The sequence below is a fragment of the Ceratotherium simum genome, chromosome 23 (assembly GCF_057802395.1).
Source record: "Ceratotherium simum simum isolate JZ-2026a chromosome 23, ASM5780239v1, whole genome shotgun sequence".
NCBI classification, from domain to species: domain Eukaryota; kingdom Metazoa; phylum Chordata; class Mammalia; order Perissodactyla; family Rhinocerotidae; genus Ceratotherium; species Ceratotherium simum.
Window position 1 is genome coordinate 10,578,565 of NC_141922.1, and position 24,770 is coordinate 10,603,334.

General features: G+C 41.4%; 1 protein-coding gene across 2 annotated transcripts in view; it reads left to right on the forward strand.

Annotated features, from left to right (window-relative positions):
• Positions 1–1,992: 1,992 nt before the first annotated feature.
• The window catches only part of TMEM71 (transmembrane protein 71), a 31,247-nt gene continuing 8,469 nt past the window's right edge, over positions 1,993–24,770 (forward strand). The window contains exons 1-6 of one of the 2 annotated variants that reach the window (XM_014787949.2): positions 1,993–2,336; positions 3,698–3,779; positions 5,000–5,060; positions 6,636–6,848; positions 8,345–8,517; positions 22,147–22,332. In XM_014787949.2, coding sequence (XP_014643435.1) covers positions 3,734–3,779; positions 5,000–5,060; positions 6,636–6,848; positions 8,345–8,517; positions 22,147–22,332 — 679 coding nt within the window. In that variant the 5' untranslated portion in view covers positions 1,993–2,336; positions 3,698–3,733. The remainder of the gene's footprint in view (positions 2,337–3,697; positions 3,780–4,999; positions 5,061–6,635; positions 6,849–8,344; positions 8,518–22,146; positions 22,333–24,770) is intronic. The other variant, XM_014787948.2, reaches the window with a different exon arrangement.

Genomic DNA, 24,770 nt, shown 5'->3' on the forward strand with positions numbered 1-24,770 from the left:
ATGTTTTTCCCTCTCATTATATGATCTATTTGAATCTGCTGCTATCTCAGTCGATATGGATGTTTTCCCTTTCCAGTCAAGCTGATGTTTTTCCCTCTTAATATTTGATCTATTCGAATCTGTTTGCAGACTATTGCCTTTACTATCCTCTATATAATAAAATATACCTTCAGTCCATCTGTTTGGAGTGGAAAGTTACTTTTACATCTCCAATCGAATCCCCTGAACCTCTCAAAACAAAGGGTTAGGATGAGAAATAGGAAGAATAGGAGGAGTAGGAAGAGAGAGAGAAGGAAGAGAGCTATGAATTACAGGAAAGAGGGTGCAGACTCCCAGAACAGCTGTAGAGCAGAATAGCTATCCGGTAAACCTAGGCAGATGTGACCAGAGGCAGCCTTGAATAAATGTGCCTGCATTCTAAGGATGGCACTAAAGCAGTAGAGAGACACTGACAAAGTAAACCAGAATTATGGATGGTTCAGAAAGTAACATTTGTTAGGACTATGTATTAGTTATCTATTGTCGTGTAAAAAGTTACCCCAAAACTTGATGCCTTAAAACACCTTTTATTATCACACGATTTCTGTGGGTCGGGAATCTGAGCAGGGCTAAGCTGGCTCCTCCACTTCTAGGTGCTTCACAGGCCGCTATCAAAGTATTAGCTGGGGCTGTAGTCATCTGAAGGCTCAACTGGAGAAGGAGCCACCCCCAAGCTCACTCACTTGCTGTTGGCTGGGTTCCTCAATGGCAGTTGAGACAACCCTCAGATCCCTGCCATGTGTGCTTCTCCAACATGGCAACTTGCTCCATCAAAGTGTGTAAGCCAAGAAGATAATAGAGAGTCCAGCAAGACAGAAACTGTGGTCTTTGCAACCTGATCCTGGTAGTCACAACCCATCACTTGTGTCTTTTTCTATTTAGAAGAAGCACATTACTAGCTTCAGCCCACACTGAAGGGGAGGGGATTACACAAGGATCCTTGAGGTCCATCTTTGGAAGCTGCCTACCACAGACTATACAGGCTCTCCTTCTAACAGCTTCTGCTTCATGGAGCATGTTCTACAGAAGATGCCACCTGTGGCATAACCACAGGGGGACAGGGAACCCCAAAAATGAATGAGATTAACTTTTCTGCCAGCCTGACCAACTGGGGCCTCAGAAGAGAAGTTGATATACAGAAAACAAATAAGGAATACTTGTTGTGCATCTGAGCTGAGGACTTACTTATTTCTCATTTCTTTTATCTCATTTAATTCTCTGAGCCATCCTGTGAAATACATATTATTACATTTATAACTGAGAAAATTGCTACTCAAAAAGGTTAAGTCATAAGTCTGAGGACACACAGTTAGTATGGCAGAAAGAGTTTGAATCTCAGTCTGTGTGACTCCAAAACCGACATGCTTTCCACGACTCGATGCACATCAGTGTTGCTGGAACATATATTTCTTTTACCACTTGCAATACCAGAGATTTGTAGGGACCCACCAACAGCACCAAGTTCTTTGAACTCTACTAAAATATACATATAAAACGTAAAATGCTACCCATAGAGATTCTTGTAAAGCCCAGACTTTGGTGGATCAAAATATTGTCACTGCAGACATTTCCAGAAGATCAATTTCCTTGTATTTAATCATATTCTGACTTCAATAGCATCAGTGCCTTATCATCAATAAATTTAATCGATTTGGACAAATCACTACTCATACTGAAAATGACCGGGAGATGATAAGCAAGAAGTGTTGCTCCTCTGAAAGTTTTCCTTATGTTCTCGCAGTTAGGGGTGACATGTTAGCTCAGAAAAGCATCCCTCCACTGACCACGATGCAGCAGCTGCCCTGACTCATGGGCTTCACATCCCCTGCTGCTGGTCCAGGAGACAGTCTTGAGTCTTCACTGTGCGCCTCAGCATGAATACCACTGATGTGAGCCCAACAGGAAGTGTGACCTCATTCTGCCTCTCAGCCTCCGGTTCCGCAGGCTGTTTTTGAAAGAAAACAAGAGCGGTTGTAAGGCTGACTTTCCCAAGAACTGAGCGCTCTTCTATTCTAGGAAACATCCAAAAGAACAAGAGGCTAGTGAAGACAAAACTTCTCTGCAAACGCCTGCACACGGCAATACGTGCAGGCATCTCTTAGGAGGCAAAGATGGGATTTCCCTTTATGAAGAGACTTCTGTGCCTGTTGACACTCTGACATTACTTTCAGCTGAAAAACTGCTAAGTCCTGGATTTCTCCGCTGCCTGTCAACCACGGGAAGCTTGGTAGTTCAGCAATTATTTTGTCATTTATCAATCGGAAGAAGAGACTGGGAACTCCCTTTGGAAGGAACATGTATGGGCAAATTGTTTTTCAGAACAGATGCATTGCTTTGATGGAACTAGTAGATAGGATCTGTTTCTTGAAAAGATTTAGAGCTGTAACTGAAGTCTTTTTCGGTGTTATTAATACTTGGTTAACTGTTAGTATACTGCCTGTAGCCTGCTACAAGTATTTGTAAGACATAGCACCAAGATCTCGCTTTTTGCCTCAGGGCTTGTTGGCTTAAAATTAAACTTAACGCTTGGGAAAAACTAATGTGGGGTAATTTGGGCTGGACATGTTCATATTGTATTGGTAAAAAATCAAAATAACAAGTGATATACTATTATATTATAGTGCAAACAGTATTATTTTTTATTCTAAACCGATGAATGAATTCTAAACTATGAATGTGTGCTTCGATTTAGAGATCTTCCAAGGAATGCCAGAAAGTCCCCCTGACTTCTCTAAAGGTCTTTATAAGCCAGAATCGATATTTTCTAACAGGTTTTGTATATAGTTTATTGAAAGAATCAATTTGGAGCTATAGAGTTATCCTGGTTTGATTTAATGTATGGCAACTACAAACACAATCCGTTACTAGTTGTCACATTTTTAAAATGTGGATGGAGGTGATGAATCAGAAAAGAATTTAGTCCTACCTTATAAAGCTATTAGGGTAGTGATGAATACAAAGTTAGTCAACAGAAGGTAGATCTATGTGATGAGTGGTAAATGATCAAAGTTTACGTAATTTACACACTTGGATGTGTGTTTAATTTGTAATTGGGAAAGTAAATTACATGTTCATGAGAACTGAGTTTTGAAATCTGCCCGGTGGTATACTATTTTTAGTGCAATGTTGTTGATGCTGCTTAGGAATGTCCAGGCTGATGTCAGCTCCAAAGACCACTGGCCCTCTCTATGACTACCTGTCAATGGTTTGAGGTGTTGGGTAAAAGAAAGACACCAATCCCCAAGCATTGGATAAAGTTGATGTGTGTTGGATGATGAAAATACAAACATCCTTATTTAGAGGGCTCTAGAACCAATCTTGTTTCCAATTTCTTAATCAAATAATTCATTTTCATTATTTTGTTTTGATGACAGGTCAACCTTCGTAAGTCTAGCTTTTCCAAATAAAATCTAGCTCCTATTTACTGAAAAAAGATGATTTAGGTACACTGAGTGTGACAATGGAAAATGTAGTACGAAATCAGAGAGGCAGACACAACCTCAGTGGTCCTTCCATCCGGTCTCCTGCCTTCAATCCTCTGTTTCTGTATTATTTCAGTAAACAAATCTGACTAGTGCAATTAGTAGATGCCATCTGTTTTGGCATCATTTTTCTATTTTTAACATATAATCCATCTTTTTTTTAACATCTTTTGCAGAAAATCTGTGAAGTTTGAACAAGCAGCCTTCCCAAGATGTACCGAATTTCTCAACTGATAGCGACACCAGTCGCAAGCAAATGTAAGAGAACCGCAATTATCTTTTGAACGATTAGACTGCTTTTAGCAATTTCCTTGCTTTGATTTTGCTGATACTCATACCATTAACCATCTGTCAGTAGCTTGTGCTTCTTAAATGCCAGTGCTCACTTTGGCAATGATTTTGACTTCATTTCTTTCCTTGATAGAAATGTGGTATTTTTCCTTTCAGTAGAAAAAAAAAATCACCATCTTTTTTAGATGCCTGTGCATCAATGTGAAAGGAGATTGTTTATCAGCACTATTAAGATGCAAAACTGTTTGTCTATAAAAAAAACACTGAATGATTTTGATAGCTACTTGCAGAAAATAAGGGCGTTGTTAAAACGGTAGTGGTTTCAAGTCTCTTCCTTCCTCTTATCCTTTCCCTCAAACTCTACTTCTAACCCTCCCTCACACATCTACAATTTTCTCTTTACAAATCAACCAGCCCCATCTGAAAGTATACATTCCTTTCTTTGTCTCAGATATTAATTGTCAGTAATGGAATCAAGTCTCACTGGGCCTGTCTATTAGAAGAATTCACACCATTACTCCACAACATAAAATTCTGCTTTAGAGTTTAGAATATTAATTAAGTGCAACTTTCCCCAATTGAAATCTGTTGCCACACCTTTGTAAACTGGAATGAAGGCATGCATGATTTTTTTAAATTAAGAATACTCACAGGCTTCATACATTAGAAAATCATTTATATAAAACAAAACAAAACTTTTTATTTTCCTCCACTAAAGTCTTTTGCTCATTCTTTTACAATAGAAGTGCCTTAAAATGCACTAATGAGAGAGAGTCCAGGCAGATGATTGAATTCCTCAAATTACTGGGTAAGCTAAAATAACCAGCACATTGGGTAATTGATTTTGGTTTTCTACAGCTTCACACAGGATGTTTTCTTCTGCCTTTTCATGAATCAGTTTGATGCTAATGATTTATTATTGACTCATCTTGCTCTAAGGAACCTCTAAAGGAGTAATGAATGAGAGAAGAAACAGAAAATAGAAGTCCCTAGATTATTTCTTGCTTTCTGTGGAGGCCTGGTGACAAGTTGTGTTAGTACTGACTCATTGGGTGGCTGCCCCAGTTGGCATCTCTGCTGAGGGTGACACCAGCTATTCACACCTTCTTTACAGGCTCCACTGTTTGCAATGATGCATGTTGGTGAGATGTGATAAATTTGTACTTCTCTCTCATTTGCTTATGCAGGTTCTTCTGGGTCCGAGAAAGAATATTCTAGAGAGCAGTCTCCCACGTGCGTTTTCCCAAGGTATCCCATGGGACTTTTCTCAAGAAAGAGCAATCAAATTCTCTTACTGCTTGCCTTATTTTGTTGTATTCTTCGTTTAAAAATATTAGTTTTAGCTATTATCCAGTTTTGGCACATGTGTGTATTTTCAGTCCGTTGCACATACAAAATGAAAACTTGCCTAACTTAATAATGGAACTCCGGTGGGGGTGAAGCAAGTGTTAATTGTTTGTTTGGTGAGTGGAGAAACTAATGAATACTGATGTATGGTTACTTTTTCTCAAATTGATGTTCTCTTAAATATGCTTTTCTATCTCACTTTACAAGAACAACAAGATTCTACACCAATGCACAAGTTGGCCAAATTTCATGCTCCACATGGAGAGTCTACCATTTTGTTCAAGTTCTGCGATGAAGTCTCTTTTCTTTCCCTCCATTCCTTTTTTTTCTTTCTGTCTGTCTTTTGTCCCTTACACACGCATCGGTTGATATTTCCTCTAGCATTTTGTGAAATGTTCCAATGGTACAAAGGGGTCATGTGTTGGTATTAGAATTTGCCCCTTTTTGTAGATTCTAGGCATCCTGCTACTAGCAAATGAATCAGCCAAGGATGAACAAACAGGTCACGTGGAAAGAGTACATATTTTAGAGTCAGACAGACCAGGATTCAAATTCTAGCTCTGCCACTCACTAGCTACATAAAATGTCCAAGTTATTTGCCCCTCTGCATCTCATTTTTTTCCTACTGTACATTGAAGATAATAATACTTAGTTTTTAAAGAGGTTTGTGAAAAGTAGATCAAGTGTGAAGTATGGGCCAGGCCCATAGTAATATTTCAATAAGTAATATCCATATTTAAAATAATATTTTACTAACTTTACTGTATGTATTAATTGTGACTAGGCTTTTAAATTAAGAAATTTATCAGAAATTCAGTGCAGCAAGAGGTGTGAGGTTGCCTTTCAGTCATATAGGCATGTGATTGTTTTTCAAACCTAAGACACATACAGATTTATCCAGCTAAGTAGGAGACTTGCCTGCATACTGAACCAGAGAAGGTAACTGCATTGTCATTTGTGCAGCTGACCTAGAGGGAAACTGGCAAAGACCAAAAAGATTTCTTTGACTGCATGTTTACCCTATAACTCATATGTATCTGGTGGCTGCATATTTATAATTTATCTATTACATGACAAGAGTAAGGATATAGCAATTGGAAGGCTATTCAAAGTAAGGAGGGTGGAGGAGACTATGAGCTTCCAATATCCCAGATAGCCTGTTTTGCAATATTTTCCATCCAAGAAAACGGACTAATGTCAAGGGTGTAGGTGCATCATATGACGAAGAAACTGATTAGCCATAATGTTTCACCGAAGTGTTTAAAACAGAAAGAAGGACTAAACGTCCTGCAGTTCAATGCACTCAAGTGAAGATATGAAGCCCAGAGGATTGAGTGACATTCTTAGAGTTGCAGAAGTAACTGGTAGCCATGACTGCAAAGAGGTATTTTTCTTCACGATGACTAGAAATGAGGTTTTTGTGTGACCGGATGTACTGGATAGAGATTTAAAGGCCTTTCCTTATTCTGTCTTTAGTTTTGCCTGTGATCTCCTGGATGGTGACAGTTCCTTTGAATGCTGCTCCATAGATCCCCTAACAGGCTCCCACTTTACCTGCCGCCGAAGTCCCAGACTCCTCACCAATGGCTACTACATTTGGACTGAAGACAGTTTCCTCTGCGACAAAAATGGCAACATAACTCTGAGCCCATCCCAGACCAGTGTTCTGTACAAGGAGAATTTAGTTCGGTAAGTAGAGGATATTACATAAAAGAGTCTGAACTGCAATCCATCCATTAATTATTCACTCATTCATTTGTTCATCCAACAATCATTTATAAGGAGGCCGTTACTGCTCCTGACTGTGGGAACACAAACACTAATAAGGGGCAGGGATAACTGACACGAAATCAAACAAAAGTAGTGAAGAGACGCAGGTGCTGGGGTAGAAATCTGAATAGAGTGCAGTGGTGGGAAAAGGAAGGGAGGCTTATTTTACTTGGAGGACAGGTAAAAACAAGCTTCCTAGAGATAATGATGCATGATCTGAGTTATAAGAGATGTAGGATGTTAGTTAAAATGGAAGTGGAAAAAGGGACTTGCAGAGAGAGAGAGTAGGCATGGAACTCTGAGAGACCCTGATACCATTTGGGAAATGGCAAGTAGTTTGGTAGGGATACAACTTAGTGTGGAAAGGAATGCTCTGCAAGAGAGAAGACTGAGCACAGAATCAGGGGCTGGATGGAGGGGGTTAATTTCCAAGCTAAGGAGTTGGGCTTTATTTGTGAATAAAGAGGAGCCATCAACAAATTATCAGCTTTATCCTGAGCAAGATAACACTGATTACCACATAGAGGATGGATTATTGGGAGTATGGGGGCATGAGTAGTCAAAATCTTTTGGAAGTGCAAACCAAATCATGTCACCACCATCTCCTTCTCTTTGACTTGCTTCATGGTCTCCCTTTGTTCTAACATTAAATTTCAACTCCTCTGAAAACCTCCTTCCAGGTTTTCATGACCTGCCTTCTTTTTACCTTTCCTGCCTCGTTACCTAGCATGACCCAGCATGAGATCTACTTGTTCTTCCCTGAATAGGTCAGGTCACCCTATGCAGCTCAGAGCTCTCCTATCCCAGGAGATTAGCAATGCCCCTCCTGGTACCCTCAAAGCAGCCTTCAGTTAATTCTACCAGAGTGCACATCCCCGACATAGCACAGTGATCAAGAGTCAAGACTATGGCGCCAGACTGCCTGGGTTTGCATCCCAGCTGTGTCACTTACTAGCTGTATGACCTCAGACAAGTTTCTTAACCTCTTTGTGCCTCAGTTTCCTCATCTAAAAAATGGCATAGCAATAGTACCTACCTCACAGGGCTGTTCCAAGCATAACATGTGTTACTATATGTAGACCACTAAGAGAGACGCCTGGCACAGAAGAAGATCTATGAAAGCATTAGCTGTGTCTGCATTATTCTTTTCTTTCTCCCATACTAGATTGTGAACCTTTTGTACCCAACACTTTGTCTATTACCTCAGTATCCTTGACATTGATCCAAGCATCCGGCACACACAGAAATTTAAGAAAATTCTATGGCAGTAATGGAGGGGACAAATGAAATGAGCTTCGCTGACCCGGGTTGTAGAGACGTGCTCTGTGCATCAAGTCACTTTCACTAAATTCTCTGTGTTGAACCTGAGGCGACTACTGTTCATTATTCACCATGGTACTTTCATTTCTCTCCAGAATATTTAGAAAGAAAAAGAGAATCCGCCGTTCTTTTTCTTCTCTCTTCAACCTCCGTGCCTCTGAATCCTGGCTGCGTGGAAGTATCTTTGGTGATGCTAATTCTTCCCCAAGTGGGGACATCTGGTTGGAGGGGATCAGGAGGCTGGACATGCACCCCTGCAATGAAAGTGGTGAGTTTGAATCCCCTTTTCCACAGTGAAATGTCGTTTCCAAATGGGCAGCAGCAACCGTGTGGTCTTGGACCAGTGTAAAATCTAAGACAACAGTGATTTTGATAGAGAAGATGGGCCACATTTTAAAAAGTCATCTGAAGTTCCCTCGATGCTACTTATAAGATCTAAATACATATGTGTCCATATGATGCAAAATAGCTGAATTTAAATGTGTAAATTATTAAGTTGATAATACCTGGAAAATATTTGCACATCTCCAATGTATCTTTTCTATACAGGATGTGGGTAGAGAAAGGAGACCGGAATCAGAGTTCAAGTCCTATTTTGGGCTCATTGTGATAGTTACTTAACTTTGCTAAGTCTCAATTTCCTCATTTTTAAAACAAAGTAAGTATGTATGCATAGCATGATAATAATACATATGTTCCTGTTGAAACAGATGCTATATGTATATATTTGATATATTATATACCTATTGTAATACACATGATGTAATATTATATGTATATATATGCAAATATACACATATATGTGTATGAACACGGTGATGGGAACTCAAAGCTTATCTTAAAGATTAAATGGGGCAATGAATGTCAGGCATAGTTTAGGGCTGGTACTCAGTAATTTGCTGTTATAATTACTTTTATTACTAGAACGGAAACAATGGATATTTGTTGGGCACCTACTATCTGCCAGGCACTGTGCTAGGTCTGGGGAGGCAAGGGTGAATACAAACAACATCACCCCTGCCTCTAGTTTACTAGCCAGGGGGCTGGGGTTCAGACCTTTGTTAAATACTTGCACGAGCAAATACAAAACAATAATTGTGGTAAGTGCCACGAAGAAAAGGTCTATGATGTATCATGGGAGATTTGATCTACTCAGAAACTCAGGGGAGGCATCCTTGTGGGAGTAGCAATTGAGCTGAGTTCTAGATAACAAGAGGGCTTTTCTGACAAAGGGGCAAGGTAAGAGATCCCAAAGAGACAAAAGAGGCTGGTGCTGGAGGAGTCTCGTGAGTAGGTTTGCTGGATAAGAAGAGACCACATGCGTGGTTTGGAACATGTTGAGTGTAATTTCCTTTAGGACATCCAAGGCGCAGGTCAATCTGGACATCAGAGGTGAAGTCTGAGTTAAAGCTATACACCTGTGAGTGATTTCAGTCTAGGTGGTCATCAAAGCCATGAAGTGGATGAGACAGATTAGGAAAAGGGTAGAGTTGGCAAAGAGAGAGCCTAGAATGGAACTTAATGAACTCAAACATTGACTGGATGAATAGGACAGGATTAGCCTGCAAAAGAGATAAAGAGGAGACACCCAGAGAGATGAGCAGAAAACCAAGAGAGTGTTGTGTCATGAAAGTCAAGTGGAAATAATCGTTTAAGAGTGAGGGTGCCGTCAACAGTGACAAATCATGCCCAAATATTAATTAGAATGACAACTGGCATCGTTGATCTGGAGGTTATTGGTGATAGAGTGAAGGAGGCAGAAGAGAACCAGCAATAGGTGAGGAAAGTGTGTGAGTTAAGGAAATGAAGACATGGGGTGTTGAGGACTCTTCAAAATGTTTTCTGGGAAGGGAAGGAGAGAGACCAGGTCCCTTCATATATGCACTTAATGCTGATCACACTCATCTGCTCTCAATTTCCCAAATGGACCATGTTCTTCCACACTTCTGTGGTTTGCTCATCTGCTGGAATTCATTCATTCATTCATCCATTCATTCACTTGGAAGTTATTACTGAGGGCCAACTATGTGCCAGACACTATTGTACACAGCGGGACATAGTGGTGAACAAAACTACTTGTTCTGGTGGAACTTGCATCCCTGTTCTGGAAGATAGACAATAAATAAATTATATAGCATGTTAAAGAGGTAAGACAACAACAAAGGTGGAAGTGATGGGGATTGCAAGTTTAAATAGAGTGATAAGGAAGGCCTCATTGAGAGTGACTTTGAGCATTGACTTAAAAGTAGGAGCAAAGCATCTGGGGGAGGAACAATGCAGGCAAAGGAAATACAAGTGCAAAAGTTCTGGACTAACAGCATGTCCTGGGATTGAGTGAGTGAGGACAGGATCTCAGAGGTGAAAAGAGAGGCTCTCAGAAGTGAGTGGGTAGGTGCAAGATGGAAGGACAGGGAGCTGTGAGGCCATTTCATAGGGCTTTGCCTTCCATTCCGAGAGAAAGGAGAAACCATTGGAGGATTTTGAGCAGAGGAATAATGTAATTCAATTTGACAGGGTATCTCTGGCTGCTGTGTTTAGATTAGCTATAAGGTAGATATTGAGGGCTGAAGCAAGGAAACCAGTCAAGAGGCTGTTGGAGTGATTCAGGTGGGAGATGATGGTCCCTGGACCTGAGATGACAGCCAGTAGAGGTGAGAAGTGGTAGGATTCTGGATACATTGCAAAGGTAGAGCCAACAGGATTTGCTGATGTGGACTGAGAGAAAGAGAAGTCAAGGCTGCTAATTATAAGCTAAGCACTTGACATTCTGTCTTGTTTAAGCATATTATCTTGTTTACATATATTATCTTGTTTAAATATCCCCAAATCCCTAGGAAGTAGAGCATATTATCATATTTATAATAATTGTGATGAAACTGAAGCTCAGGGATAAGTGACTTGCCCAAGTTCATTTAGTTTATAAACAGCAGAGCTGAAATTCAACCTAGGTTGTCTAGTTTGAAAGCCCAGCCTTTGCTCTACTGCCAGTAAGGGTTCTTCTCTCCTTTCCAAGGTGAAATCCAGCATATACCTCATAGTCTAGGGCCAAAGAACAAGTAAGAGGAGCCATATAATACAATAATGTAATAATTTAAAGGTATAGTACTTACTTGTCTACTATTTTTCTCAACCTGCTTCCTGAGTAGAAAACTCAAATACTACGTTAGTTTTTAAAACTTTTTAATCTGCAATAATTATAGATTCACAAGAAGTTGCAAAAAATAGTACAGAGAAGACCTACGTACCCTTCATCTAGCTTCCTCTACTGGTAACAACTTACTCAACTGTAGTACATTATCAAAACCAGGAAATTGATGTTGACACAATACCATTAAGATTTCATCAGTTGTTACATGCACTTGTGTGTGTGTGTGTGTGTAATACTAGATTAAAGTAAAACAAACAGAATAATTGCTTGTTAAATGAAGACACAATTCCTTATATTAACAAATGATTAATTAAATTGAGCGTATCCTAGTTCCCCACAATAACAAAGATATATAAAGAGGACAAGAGTGGAGAAGGAGCAGGGACATGGCGGATGAGCCTGGAAAGATAAACTGATGATATTTGAAGAAGCTTCTGTGCTGTGTTGAGGAGTTTGGATTTTATTGAATCCATCAAGGATATTTTAGAAGGCTCTTAAGCACAGCAATGACGCAACCAGATTTGGATTTTCAAAGATTACCTTTAGAGTAACATGAAGTGAAGATTGGATAAAGAGGACCCAGTGGGAGCTCAGAGGGAGTGAAAACCAACAGGCGCACGGAGGAAAGTGGCTCTGGAAATGGAGAGGAGGCAAGAGATTAAAGGAACACTTTTCAGGCCGGCCCTGTGGCTTATCGGTTAAGTGCGTGCGCTCCGCTGCTGGCGGCCTGGGTTCGGATCCTGGGCGTGCACCGATGCACCACTTCTCTGGCCATGCTGAGGCCATGTCCCACATACAGCAACTAGAAGGATGTGCAGCTATGACATACGACTATCTACTGGGGCTTTGGGGGAAAATAAATAAATAAATAAAAATTATAAAGGAATACTTTTCAAGGTAACATTGACAGGTTGGTGAGAAAGTGGGAAGAATCAAAGTAAACCTCTTTAATTTGGGAGGCTGCTTGAAAAGTTCTGCCAGTCACGAAGGCCTGGAAGACAGCCTGGCAGAGTGATGAGGAGAATGGTCTTGTGAGCTGAATGGACCTGACTTCAAGTCTTGGAACTACCTTTTCCTACCTGAGTGTTCCTGGGCAAGTTAATTAGCCCCTCTAATCCTCCATTTCTTCATAGAAAAAGAAAGAAAAATAGTAGCACAAAGAATTGTTGTGAGGATGAAATGCAATCATTCATGAGAAATATATATTAGCAGAAGAGCTAGTATTCTGTTCAATACAAATTAGCTCTAAAAAGACAAAAAAGAACAAATCTGGGTCAAGAAAAGAGACAATTAATTCTATTTTATATGAGTTAAAATATAGGTACCTACAGAAAGTAGAGAGATAGCCAGTATGGGTTTGGAAATGTAAGAAAGGAGTTCAGGAGTAAGGAAAGATCTAGAGACATTGATTTGGAAGCCAATATGAGAAGTAGTAAAGGTGTTTGGAATAAAGGAGTCTACCTACGGAAAACAAGTGAGTGAGCAGAAAGAAGAGTTCAGAAGGGAATTCAGGAGTTGAACAGAAGCTCCAGTAATAATTATCCCTAATAGTAATGAGTGCTATGGACCAGCACCATTCCAACAAATCCACGTTATGTCATCACTTCCCTCCCAAGTCTGTGATGGAGTATTATTCGTGTGTGTGTGTGTGTGTGTGTGAGTGTATGTGTGTGTACGATAAGAACCCTTAACATAAGATCTACCCTCTTAGCAAGGTTTTAAGTATACAACACAGTGTTGTTAACTATAGGCACTATGCTGTATGGTAGATCTCTAGGATTTATTCATCTTGTACAACTGAAACTTGTACTACTGAAATCTCATAGTAGTTCTCCTTCCACGTGTGGCTTATTTCAATGTCCTTCAGGTTCATCCAAGTGGATGAGGATGTGGAGAAAAAGGAACTCTTGCACACTGTTTGTGGGAATGTAAATTGGTGCAGCCATTATGGAAAACAGTGTAGAGGTTACTTAAAAAATTAAAAATAGAACTATCATATGATCCAGCAATTCCACATCTGGCTATATATTCAAAGGAATTGAAATCAGGATCTCAAAAAGATATCTGCACCCCCTTGTTCATTGTAGCATTACTCCCAGTAGTCAACATATGGAAACAACCTAAATGTCCATCGATGGATGAATGCATTAAGAAGCTGTGGTATATACGTACAATGGAACATTATTCAGCTTTAGAAAAGAAGGAAATCCTGTGATTTTCAACAACATGGAGGGGATGTTATTCGTATCCTCATTTTACAGTGGGGGAAACTGAGGCAGATTAGATATTTTTATGGGGCCACACAACTATTAAGTAGCACAGCTTGGATTCAAACGCAAGAGTCTTGAGCATGTGCTCACTATGCTATGCTCAGAGGAGGCTCTTTGGGAAAAATTTCTTCGGTTGGGAATCGGCGTGATGTCACGAAACAAGCTTATAAAGAAATGACTAAGGGTGCACAGCTTGATAAAGAGGTCAAACGTCCTGTAGCCTTGAAGAAGTCTCTGGAGAATAAGTTATGTATGGAATCTTCCACCAGAAGGCAAGGTCGAGGTGATCTCACCAACTGTTGGCATCCCTGAGAGATTGGCACAAATCTCTACAGCAGTAAGGAGCACTCATTACTTTTTAATTGATATATAATTTATATGTCATAAAATTTACCATTTTAACATGTACCGTTCAGGATTGTTTCAGTATATTCGCAAGTTCAGTTATGAAACCATGACCACTTTCTAACTCCAGAATATTTTCATCGCTCCAAAGAGAAACCCCATACTCATTATCAGTCACTCCCCATTTCCTGCCCCCTTTCCTCCCAGCCCCTGACAACCATTAGTCTACTCTCTGTGTCTATGGATTTGCCTGTATTGGACTCATGACTTTTTAAGGCAGCCTCTTCCTCTCATTGGTACTGATGCTGCAGAAGTGGCTTGCTTATGCTGACCTATCACATGCCTTTTGAGCTTCCATCCCTTGGTTATGGGCTGGCTTTCTGGAACACACAGAGCAGTCTCTTCTCAGTTCTAAAGCAATGTTTCCCAAAGTGTGGGGTGGGGCAGCAGGTGCCTCTAGGACACAGAGGTAACGAACACTGAATCTCACAGTGAGAGAGAAGCTGTGGCTCCTCTCCCAATTCTCACAATCCTGATAAAACCAAGAAGGGCTCCATTTAGAGCCTTGGTAGTGTTAAGACTCTTGAACTCCTGCTATTCTCTCTTGTGTTTTAACAAGTTCTTTTAACAAAGAACAGGCTCAGAGCTTTCCGCTGCAACAGCAATTGTGCAAATTAAATAAGGACTCATTTTTCTTGTCCTTATTTTTACATTTACTTTCTCTTTAGGGCATTTAAATAATTGATATGAAGTTTTCTTTTTAGGTAAAACAGTAAAATGAAACAATTTGAAGAAAATATTAAATGGCTAAGAGTAAGCAGGCTCCAGGATACAGAAAAAATCAGGAAGATGATGCTCAGATGACTAAAGTTTGGAAATCACTGTTCTAAAGGCAGTGTTTCACATATTTGGAAATTAACAGCTAGTTTTCTCATAGCTGCCTCTTCGAAATATGTCCAAACAATTTCAAAGCAATTGGACCACGGTAGTGCTGCACGTGCATGAGATATCTTGTTAAAATTCTCATGGTTTCCAAATATCTTCTAAATATAACAAATCAAACCACCCCCCTCCAAAATCAGTAATTAGTCAGCCCCGGGTGCACACAGGACTTTGAAATCTCTCATCCCTGCTGTCAACTGTAATCAAATCTTCCCCAGACTTCTTGTTTTCCAGATTTACCCAAGGCCCCGTGACTTTTATCAGCAATTTATTTTTTCTCTGGGAATGTTGCCTAGTTAGAAGACTCAAGGAGAATTCAAAATTAAATTGTTTTGCTGTTTTCTCTCTGGGCAATGGATGCAATCAAAACTTACTTCCCCTGATTTTCTCTTGCTTTATTTTTCAGGCTAAAAAAGGCTTTTTTGTTGTTGCCTGTTTTGTTTATCCTTAGTTCACCCCCTCCGCAGCTGTGTCGAGACACCTTCCCTCATTAGTTGCAATTCATTCTTTCACCGTGGCATTTTCCAGCTCCCCAGGCCCCAACACTGCAATTCGGGATGCATTCCCAGAGCCCATGAGTCATGTTCAAAGAGGATGGAGGATTCCAGCAGGGAGGACCGATCAGGACTTCTTGCCTTATTTCTGCCAGCCCTAGGAAAGGCAAGATGACCTCAGGCAAGACAACATCTTTGATGGCGACGTCTGTACGTGGCTTTATATTTTCCTCTATAGCAAACAATAATGCCCCCTTTACACGCAAGGGTATGGAAATGTGCTTGGAAGAAATAGATTCACCCTTTTGTTTATTTATTCATTTATTTATTTGTGAGGAAGACTGGCTCTGAGCTAACATCCATCGCCAATCCTCCTCTTTTTGCTCAGGAAGATTAGCCCTGAGCTAACATCCATGCCCATCTTCCTCTATTTTGTATATGGGGTGCCACCACAGCATGTCTTGATGAGCGGTGCGTAAGTCCATGCCCAGGATCCAAACCTGTGAAACCCGGGCCGCAGAAGCAGAGCGCAGGAACTTAACTGCTATGCCACTGGGCAGGCCCTAGATTCCTCCTTTTAAAACAGAAGTAAACTGCATTGAATTTAAATAAACCAAGAGAAGCTGCATGAAATTAGTGTCTTCCTATGATACAAGAGAGCTCTTTGCTGAAATGTGTGCTGCATTATGATCCTTTCATTTACTATGAAGGTTGGAGAAAAAAAAAATTAAAAGTCAGGGGAAGTGTGAATTGGGGGCAAACCATCTTTTCAGAGACAAAAAATCCTTGATCGTTTTTAATGGTAAGATTTTTTGTGGTTTCCCTCTTTAATGCCATCTCTTCTTTTAGAAAATTCTGTATAATATTTCTAGCATTCCACCGAGGATAATTTTGTTTATTTTACTCAATTCTTAGTGGCAAAACTGTAAGTTCAACAGGGCAGCCCTGGGCGACAGCACAGGGATATTTTTACTGTTGTCACAGCCTCACCCCCATCTCCTCAGATCTTAAAGTGCCACTCATGAATACTTAATGAGCCATGAAAGTTCCCAGCTCTTTCTCATTTCCACGTTAATTTGACAATATAGCCTCTTTTTTTGAACAGCTTTATTGAGGTATAATTGGTAGACAAAGAATTGCACATATTTCATGTGTACAATTTGAGTTTGGACATATGCAAACACCCATTATACCGTCACCGCAATCAAGGTAACAGATATATCCAACACCTCCCAGAGTTTCCTGTGTCTCTTTGTGGTTGGTTGGTTGGTTTGTTTCGGTTTGTTTGTTTTTTGTTGTAAGAACACTTGACGTGAGATCCACCTTCTTAATAAATTTCTAAGTGCATAAAAGACTGTATTGTTAACCATAGCCGTTATTATTGTTCAGCACATCTCTAAAACTTACACATCTAGCATAACTGCAATTCTATACCAGTTGAACAATTCCTCGTTTCTCCCACCCCAGCCCCTGGCAAGTACCATTTTATTCTTTGCTTCTCCGAGTTTGACAATTTTAGACACCTTGTGTAAGTGGAATCATGCAGTATTTGCCCTTCTGTGTCTGGCTTATTTCACTTGACATAATGTCTTCCAGGTTCATCCATGTCACAAAAGGCAGGATTTTCTTTACAGTATTCATCCGTCTATTGATGAACACTTGGGTTGTTTCCGTATCTTGGCTATTGTGAATAGTGCTGCGGTGAACAAGGTCCAGGACCGCCTCTGCAGCGCGGGCATTACTGGATGATCTGCATTTCTCACTTCCTGCTGTTTCCTTTTTCTATGGCAACCGGCAGAGACGCTTCTGCAGATTGCTTTATCAAGAGGCCGCAAGTTGTGCGTGGGATAGGGGGAGGGAGCCTGCAGAGTTGGCAGGAATTCCTGTGTCCGGAAACACCAGTCCATTGGCTCAGTATCCAGGCCTGTCCTGTGCATTATAGGATGTTCAATAACATCCCAGGGCTCTATCCACTAGATGCCATTGCATCCCTTCCCCCCTCCTCTGCCCAAGTTGTGACAACCAGAAATGTCTCCAGACATTGCCAAATGTCCCCTGGAGATAGAAATTACCTCCAGTTCAGAAGCATTGTTATATGAGGACCCCAAGTGTCTCTTGGAGTTCCACACTCACTCCCAGCTCCTGGAACAGGGCTAGGAATCTCTCACTGCTGAGTAAGCATTTTAGCATACAAAGCTTCTCATGTTACACTCATGCTCCAAGTTGCCCATAGAATGAATCTTAGCTCCCGTGAGACCCTTCCTGATTTGACCCCTGCTCAGGGTCCAGCCAGAATCATCTCCTGGAACTGCCTACACTCACATGTTCCCGTCTAGCCACATAGGAGAACTCACTCTTCTGGGAACCCACCGTGTTCTCTCACAGGTTGATGTCTTTCCTTCTCTTCTTCTCTCTCTTCTTCCTCTCCCTCTTCTTCCTCCTCCTTCTCCTCTTCCTTCTTCTACTTTCTCCTTCTCCTTCTCTTCCCCTCCCCCTCCTTCCCCTTCTCCTCTCCTTCCTCTTCCCTTTCCTCTTCCTCCTTTTTCTGTCTCTGCCTGACCTGCCCGCTTCCTGGTATCTCTCTGGAAGACCGTTTCTTTACTCATCAAGTTTCCACTTAAGCACTCCTCATCTGTGAAGCCTCCCTGGATTGCCTCTGACAGACTCACACACTCTTCCCTAGACTCCCACTAGATACCTTCTGCTGGTCTTTATTGTAGCAATGACCTCATTGCATCCTAATTGTGGGCATGTACGTCTGTCTCTCTCCAGACCCCGAGTAGGGCACGGCAGTATCTACTTTGACTTCCTCTCCCAGCTCCTGCACAGTGCAGTGTGTGCAGTTATACAATAACTCTGCACTGAACGAATAAGTAGATCAGCCTGCCCCATGCCCATGAAGCTTTTGCCTTCTCCTGTACCCTTGCTCCCCTTCCCAAACTCCTCTGGCTTGGGGTCCTCTCTGGGGATTCACTTGTGGGCTGCCTCAGTCTTTCTACTTAGCTATTATCTTTCCTTAGTCACTTTATGCGCCAGGTATCCCATAACAGCAGCCAAAGCAGAGAAAGCCTTTCTGGTTTTTAACTATGGCTGCCCGGTATCCTCCTTGTTCTCCTTGAAGTTTCTACTATACAGTGAAAACAACCTCCTTGATTCCTCATTTCTTCTCTCCTGCACTCCTTTTGTCCCTGTCTCTAAACTCTTCTTAGGAGCTGTGGATGTTCTCTGCCACACTTCAAGTTGATCTTTCCTGGAGACCCTCTTGCTATGTGTATTCAGTTCTGCATTGGGGCAGGCGGCAGAGGCCACACTCCTTTCCCTCCTCTAAGGAATTTTCTTCTAGAAGAGACATTGTCATGCAGTGAAGTCAGGGAACTAAAGCAGCCATATGTCATAAACCCTGTGCCTGGAGATGTCTGGGAACAGGTCAGGGAATCCCTTCACTGTATAGCAATTTCCTAGATATCCAATTCAAAGTGAAAAATTCCCTTTTCTAAGATTGAGTAATAAACTCATTTCTTTCTATGGTGATAAATTTTTAAGAATCCCTTCTGCCTTGAAACATCCATTGATGATTGACCAGCATATTCCCACCTCCAACCAGGGACTGTATCTGGATATTAATGATAGAAGCTTCAGTTCCTTCCATTTATACCATATCTCAGAATGTCTACATTTATCCTATCTCATTCAGTTATCACAACTGTGAAAAGTAGAAGCTATTGTCCTATTTTACAGATGAGGAAAGTCACAGTCAGAAAAACTAAACAGATTGCCCTGTGTTACTCTTATTAAAATTCATGTTCAGGTCTTTCTGAAGCCCAAGTCCTTGAAGTTTCCACCAAACCACATTTTGTTTCTTTTTAACAAATGATATCGTCTGTTTACATGTATCTCCTACCCATGACCAATGCCCCTCTCACTGCCCCCCACCAGCATACACACCCACACTCACACACACACGCATACACACCTACCTAGAATTGCAACCTCCTCCAGGGCAGTGCCTATGTGTTATTCTCCCTGTATTCCTCCCATCTATCCGAGTGTCCTACAATTTGTGGGTTCAGTAAGTGTTTGCCCAGTTGATTTGAGTATTTTCTTACCCATGAAACCAAGATTCATATGGACCATAGATAAATTGTCATATTTAGATAAGAAGTAAAAATAAGGAGATACTATGGGAGGAAACAACAAACAAATTTTATAGGCCTCCTTTGGGGCTTCCCAAAAGTAAAATAAATTAGGACAATTTCCCCAGACATCACGCCCACTGCTCAATGCTTAAATCAAGCAGTAACCTCATGGCCACTCTATTCATCTCCTACCCCAGAATCGCTCTCTTCCGCAGCACCGTACTTATTTTCCTTACCCATGTGAGATTATCTCCCTGTGTGTTTTATAATTTTGTACTGTGAGCTCATCTCCGGTATGCTTTAGCTGAGGGAATCTGTGCAGCTTGAGTTGAGAGTGTTTCTACACCAGGCTTTTACATTGGCTTCTGGCAGACATCACAGGGCTAGCACCAGCTTCAGACTTTTCTAAAATATTAACCCTCAGATTAGTATAAATCTGAACTCAAAACCCATTTACCTATAAAAAGTCAAGGGAAACGTTTTCCTCCCACTCTCTACCTAGGCCAGAAGAAGTAAGCTTTTGTGCCCTCTCTCTGAACTAGTGGAAAGATTTTTTTCAACCTATTTTTTCATTGGAAAATTATCCTTTTGAACCCCTGTTACATGCAGGGACTCAGTTCCAATTCTCTGCTTTTCTTGAGACCAAGGCCTTTCTCTGTCTCTGTAGAATCATTTAAACCACAGCCCTTTGGTTACTATGATTTCTGAGTCTCTTCCTTACTCCTCAGGGCAGCTCCAGCCACAGCTCATACCTGTAGTTCTGGGTTTCCTTGGCTTGGCCTCTGGGAATATCCTTTTATTTTGAGCTCAGCTGCACATTTAAAAAAATGTTTGTTGGACTTGTACTGTATTTTAGACACCAGCCTGGGAAACACCTACATCCGATGGCATGACTTTTAGCTACTCTCTGTAAGTGGCTTTGCTTCTAGGTCAGTAAGCCCTAAATTACCTCATATTCTTACCCAAGGCCATCAGAGAGAAGTTGAGCCTTGGGTGGATATTATACATACCACCACAGATGGAACCAAGAGATTTCCTAGACATAGTTCTGTCAGATGAACCAAACGGAAGACTTCCAGTAGTTGAGCCAAAGTGTTTAACTTTCCCTGTGCTTGAAAGACATTCTTAACACCTTCATCCTTTCCAATGAAGCTTTGGCTTGAGGAGTTTTGTACCCCTTAATCTCTGACTCAAATCAAGGATCAAAGATTAAACGTCATCCCTTGGTGACCTCATGTTGAAGACATCAATCCTTACTAGGAGTTATCTTAATGTGTTTGAAACTTGTTGTTGTATATTTTTGAAATGAACTTGACTTTGTGGTTTTGAGGGAATGTCAGGCTAATTTTAGGGCCAGTAAAATATATTTATGTATAAATATTCATATAATAAAATAGGTATGTGTTCTTGAAACTATATATGCAACAAATAGCCTCTTTGAACAAAAAAAAATTAGAAAAAGATGTTTGTTATATGTTATCCAGCATTTCAATGTATTTTCCAGAGGATTTCCTTCATGATACTTATTACAAGCTATTTTCTATCTCTCCCATCAGAATGTAAGGCACATGAGGACAAAGACAACGTCTGTCTAATTCACTACTATATCCTAGCAGCTGGGTCAGTTCCTGATATATAGTCACATTCAACAAATGTTTATTTTTTTTTTTTATAATTTTATTTATTTATTTCCCCAAAGCCCCAGTAGATAGTTGTATGTCACAGTTGCACATCCTTCTAGTTGCTGCATGTGGGACGCGGCCTCAGCATGGCCAGAGAAGCCGTGCATTGGTGCGTGCCCGGGATCCGAACCCAGGCCGCCAGTAGCAGAGCGCGCGCACTCAACCGCCAAGCCACGGGGCCAGCCCCAACAAATGTTTATTGAATGAATTGTAAGTAGAAGGAGTTGGCTCTGCTATAATGTTTGCTACTATAAAGATGAGAGGCTCATATACCCGGCACACATCCTTCAAATCCACCATCCGGTCCCCAACACTTCGGGATTAGGGATAAGATAGCCTGTCTCCTTCGATACATGAATCTTAGGCTTCCATTTCATAATCTCTTTTAGGTCCACCTGGATTTTATCATTTATCAAAACCACACATTATTTCATCTACATAAAAATGCCACAGAATTGTGTGGACAGTGCCACCCTCACTCAGAGACATTCCATCCCTCCATTGCCTGCATCGTAAATTCCAAACTCCTCAGCCCGAAAGGCCTTCCATGACCTTCCCTCAGTCTAGTTTTCCAGCTTCAAGTTCCACTGGGCTTCCCTTGGTCACTTTGTTCTAACCACATTGGAATCAGCCTCCTTCATCAAAACCTTCATTTCTCTAGCCTTTGATCATCTCTGCATTGAAGATCCTTTTCCTCTTCAACCTTCAAGGATGAGGACAAATTAAAATGCCATCTCATCTAGAGATCCATCTCCCCTCCTACTCCAACAGTGTTACTATTGTTATGATCATTAGCTACCGTGCGTCGAGAGTCACCAAACACTCGTGCATGCACGCGCACGCACACACACATACACACTGAATCCTTTTGCTTTTCCAGGAGGTGATTTTGACTGTTCTCTAACTGATGACTGGGAGTCAGAGAAGCCGAATGCAGAATCTGTGAAAGCCTCCTCTGCCAGCCATGTCACGTCTCAGACTCCCAGAGAAAACTCCCATGACCCATTTCTTCAGTCCCAGTTGGTGGCTCCTGAACATCTCCAAGGGAACATTTTGAATCATTCAAGTGAGTTTGGTTTTATTTTTAAATCTTTGCCACACCCAGAGAATTCTTCCTTTCCAGGCCCAAAAATGACTTAGAGATGACTCATATACACTTAGGAACTGGTATCAACCTGAGCGAGGAGGGGAGGACCTGGGGTGCTCCCAGCACCCATATGACGCATTAGCAGAGGAGGTGACTGCCTTCAGGGTGTCACCTTAGAGGCATCAGAAGGACTGGACTTGCAGTGTTTTGTTTATTTTTTTTAAACTCTGAAGACATTTGGCAAAATGTTAAGCTTCACTAAATCTGGGTAGTGCACACAAGTGTCTATCATTTTACTCTTCATACCTAGCTGTGTATGTGATGTATTCTATATGAAGATAAGAAAAAGGAAGAAAGAAAAGAAGAAGAAAACATCCCTTAATGCTATGCCCCTGGCAAGGAAAGGTCAAAAGATACAAAGGTATTGGTATTTCCCGTCAGGAGTAAATCTGAAATAGGTTCAATAAGCACGTCCCCTAATCTCTGGTTTGCTAACATCAGATTAACCATGTTTGCACACAGTGTTGCATCAAGGCCCTGTCATCAGCTTGCCAGGGTCCAAAGCCCAGCTTCCGCTTGTTAGCTGGAACTCAGAGGCAGTTTACCAAACTTTCTAAAACTTGACATTTTTATCTGTAAATGAGATAATCATAGTTCCTATCTTGTAATGGCTAAAACAATTCATGTAAAGCACTTAGCATCATACGTCGTGTATACGAAATACTCAAAAAATTTAAGGTTATGATTATACAAGATTGAGGTTACACAGAAGAATAATATCTTCTCTTTATTGGCCTTCACAAAATCATGACTATTCACTTCACTGACCATCCCTTCTTCTACTCCCAAAGACAATATGCCCTGCTCCATGTTGTTCCCAGTGCAGCTATTGGGTAGATGCTAAAGGGTTTTTAGCTCCCTTTCCAGGTGATGGGGCGACAGAGAAAGCAGCTTTCATTGTTTAGACAGTTTCCAGGTGATCAACACCTGCTAAGGCTCCACAGCTGCTTCCTCCAGGGAGCCCACCCCGTGCTTCTGGGGAGGGGGTGTCAAGTGACCCTTCTTTGTGCTCCTCTAATGCCCAGGGCTCCCTTTTTCCTGCCCGTTTCCTGCACTGCCCTTTGCGTGTTTACTTCTGCATCTCGCCCACCAGGCTACGAGCTCCTTGAGGATGGGCGCTATGTCTTAGTCACCTGTGGACTCCAAACTGTTCACTTAGTGCCTGGCAGAGGGCAGGTGTTCCACGACGGTGCTGATCCAAATAAGTGTGTCATCTCCATTTTACAGATAATGACACTCAAGTTTAGACAGGTGAAGTACGACTTGGTGCATGTTCTTTGCTGTGTCTGGAATGTGTCTCCTACTGACTGTACCTGGAAGAACCCTACTCCTTCTTCAAGGTCCAAACCAAGCAAGATCACCTCTGTGGGGCCTTCTCCGCCCCCTTCTGGGTGGTGGAGGTAGCACTTTACATCCCTGTGATTCCCTAGCACTCTGTATGTATCTCTCTTGGAACTATTTTCCTCTTCCTCCTCTGGGTATAAAGCCCTGGGTGAACAAGCTCTCCATCTGATTCTATTTTACCTTCTTCACATGTAGATTTTGAGTGTGCAGTCTGTTCCGGGTGATGTTCCACATGCTAAGGATATGGGCATGCATGACATGGTCTTTATCAGTCAGGGTGTTTTGAGTTCCAGCAGATGGAAAGCCAAGTCAAAATGGATTCATCAGGAACAAATGGATTGGTCTACAGTAACGAGGATTCCAGGCATAGATTTAGGTTTCTGTTAGTCTCTACTTTTGTTGCCTCTTCTCTTCTGTGTCAGCTTTACCCTTTAAAAGGCTATTACTCCGTGGTCGTTCTTGATGGCCCTGTGCCTACAACTTCCCATTTTCCAGTCGAGCAGAAAGAGATTATAACCTTTTGGAGTTATGACAAGAAGCTCAGTTTCACTGGGTCTGGAAGGGTCCCACTGACATGACAAAACCAATCACTTTGTCGATAAGTATGTGAACCTCGAGATGGCATGGAGTGGATCAAATGCTGGGAGGGAAATTAGTTTCTCCACCTGAACAGCGCACAAAGAGAATGGGAGGGGTGGTTCCCCAATGAAAGTAGGGGCACTGCCACTAAAGAACAGCAAATAGATGCCGACTATTCTCAATGAGCTTGCAGTCTAGTGGGGAAATAAAACAGCAATTTTAATTCAGTGTGAAAAGATTGCTGATGGAGACGTGCATGAGGTATAACAGGAGTACAGCAAGGGAGCAGCTAAGGACCACGGTGGGGGAGGTGGTTAAAGGAATTAAGGAAGGCTTCCCGAAGGAGGTTACAGTTGAGCTAAGCCAAAATAGGTACTAAGTAAATGACTATTGATGGAACGAATCAATGAACACCTTGTTCAAAATCACATGAC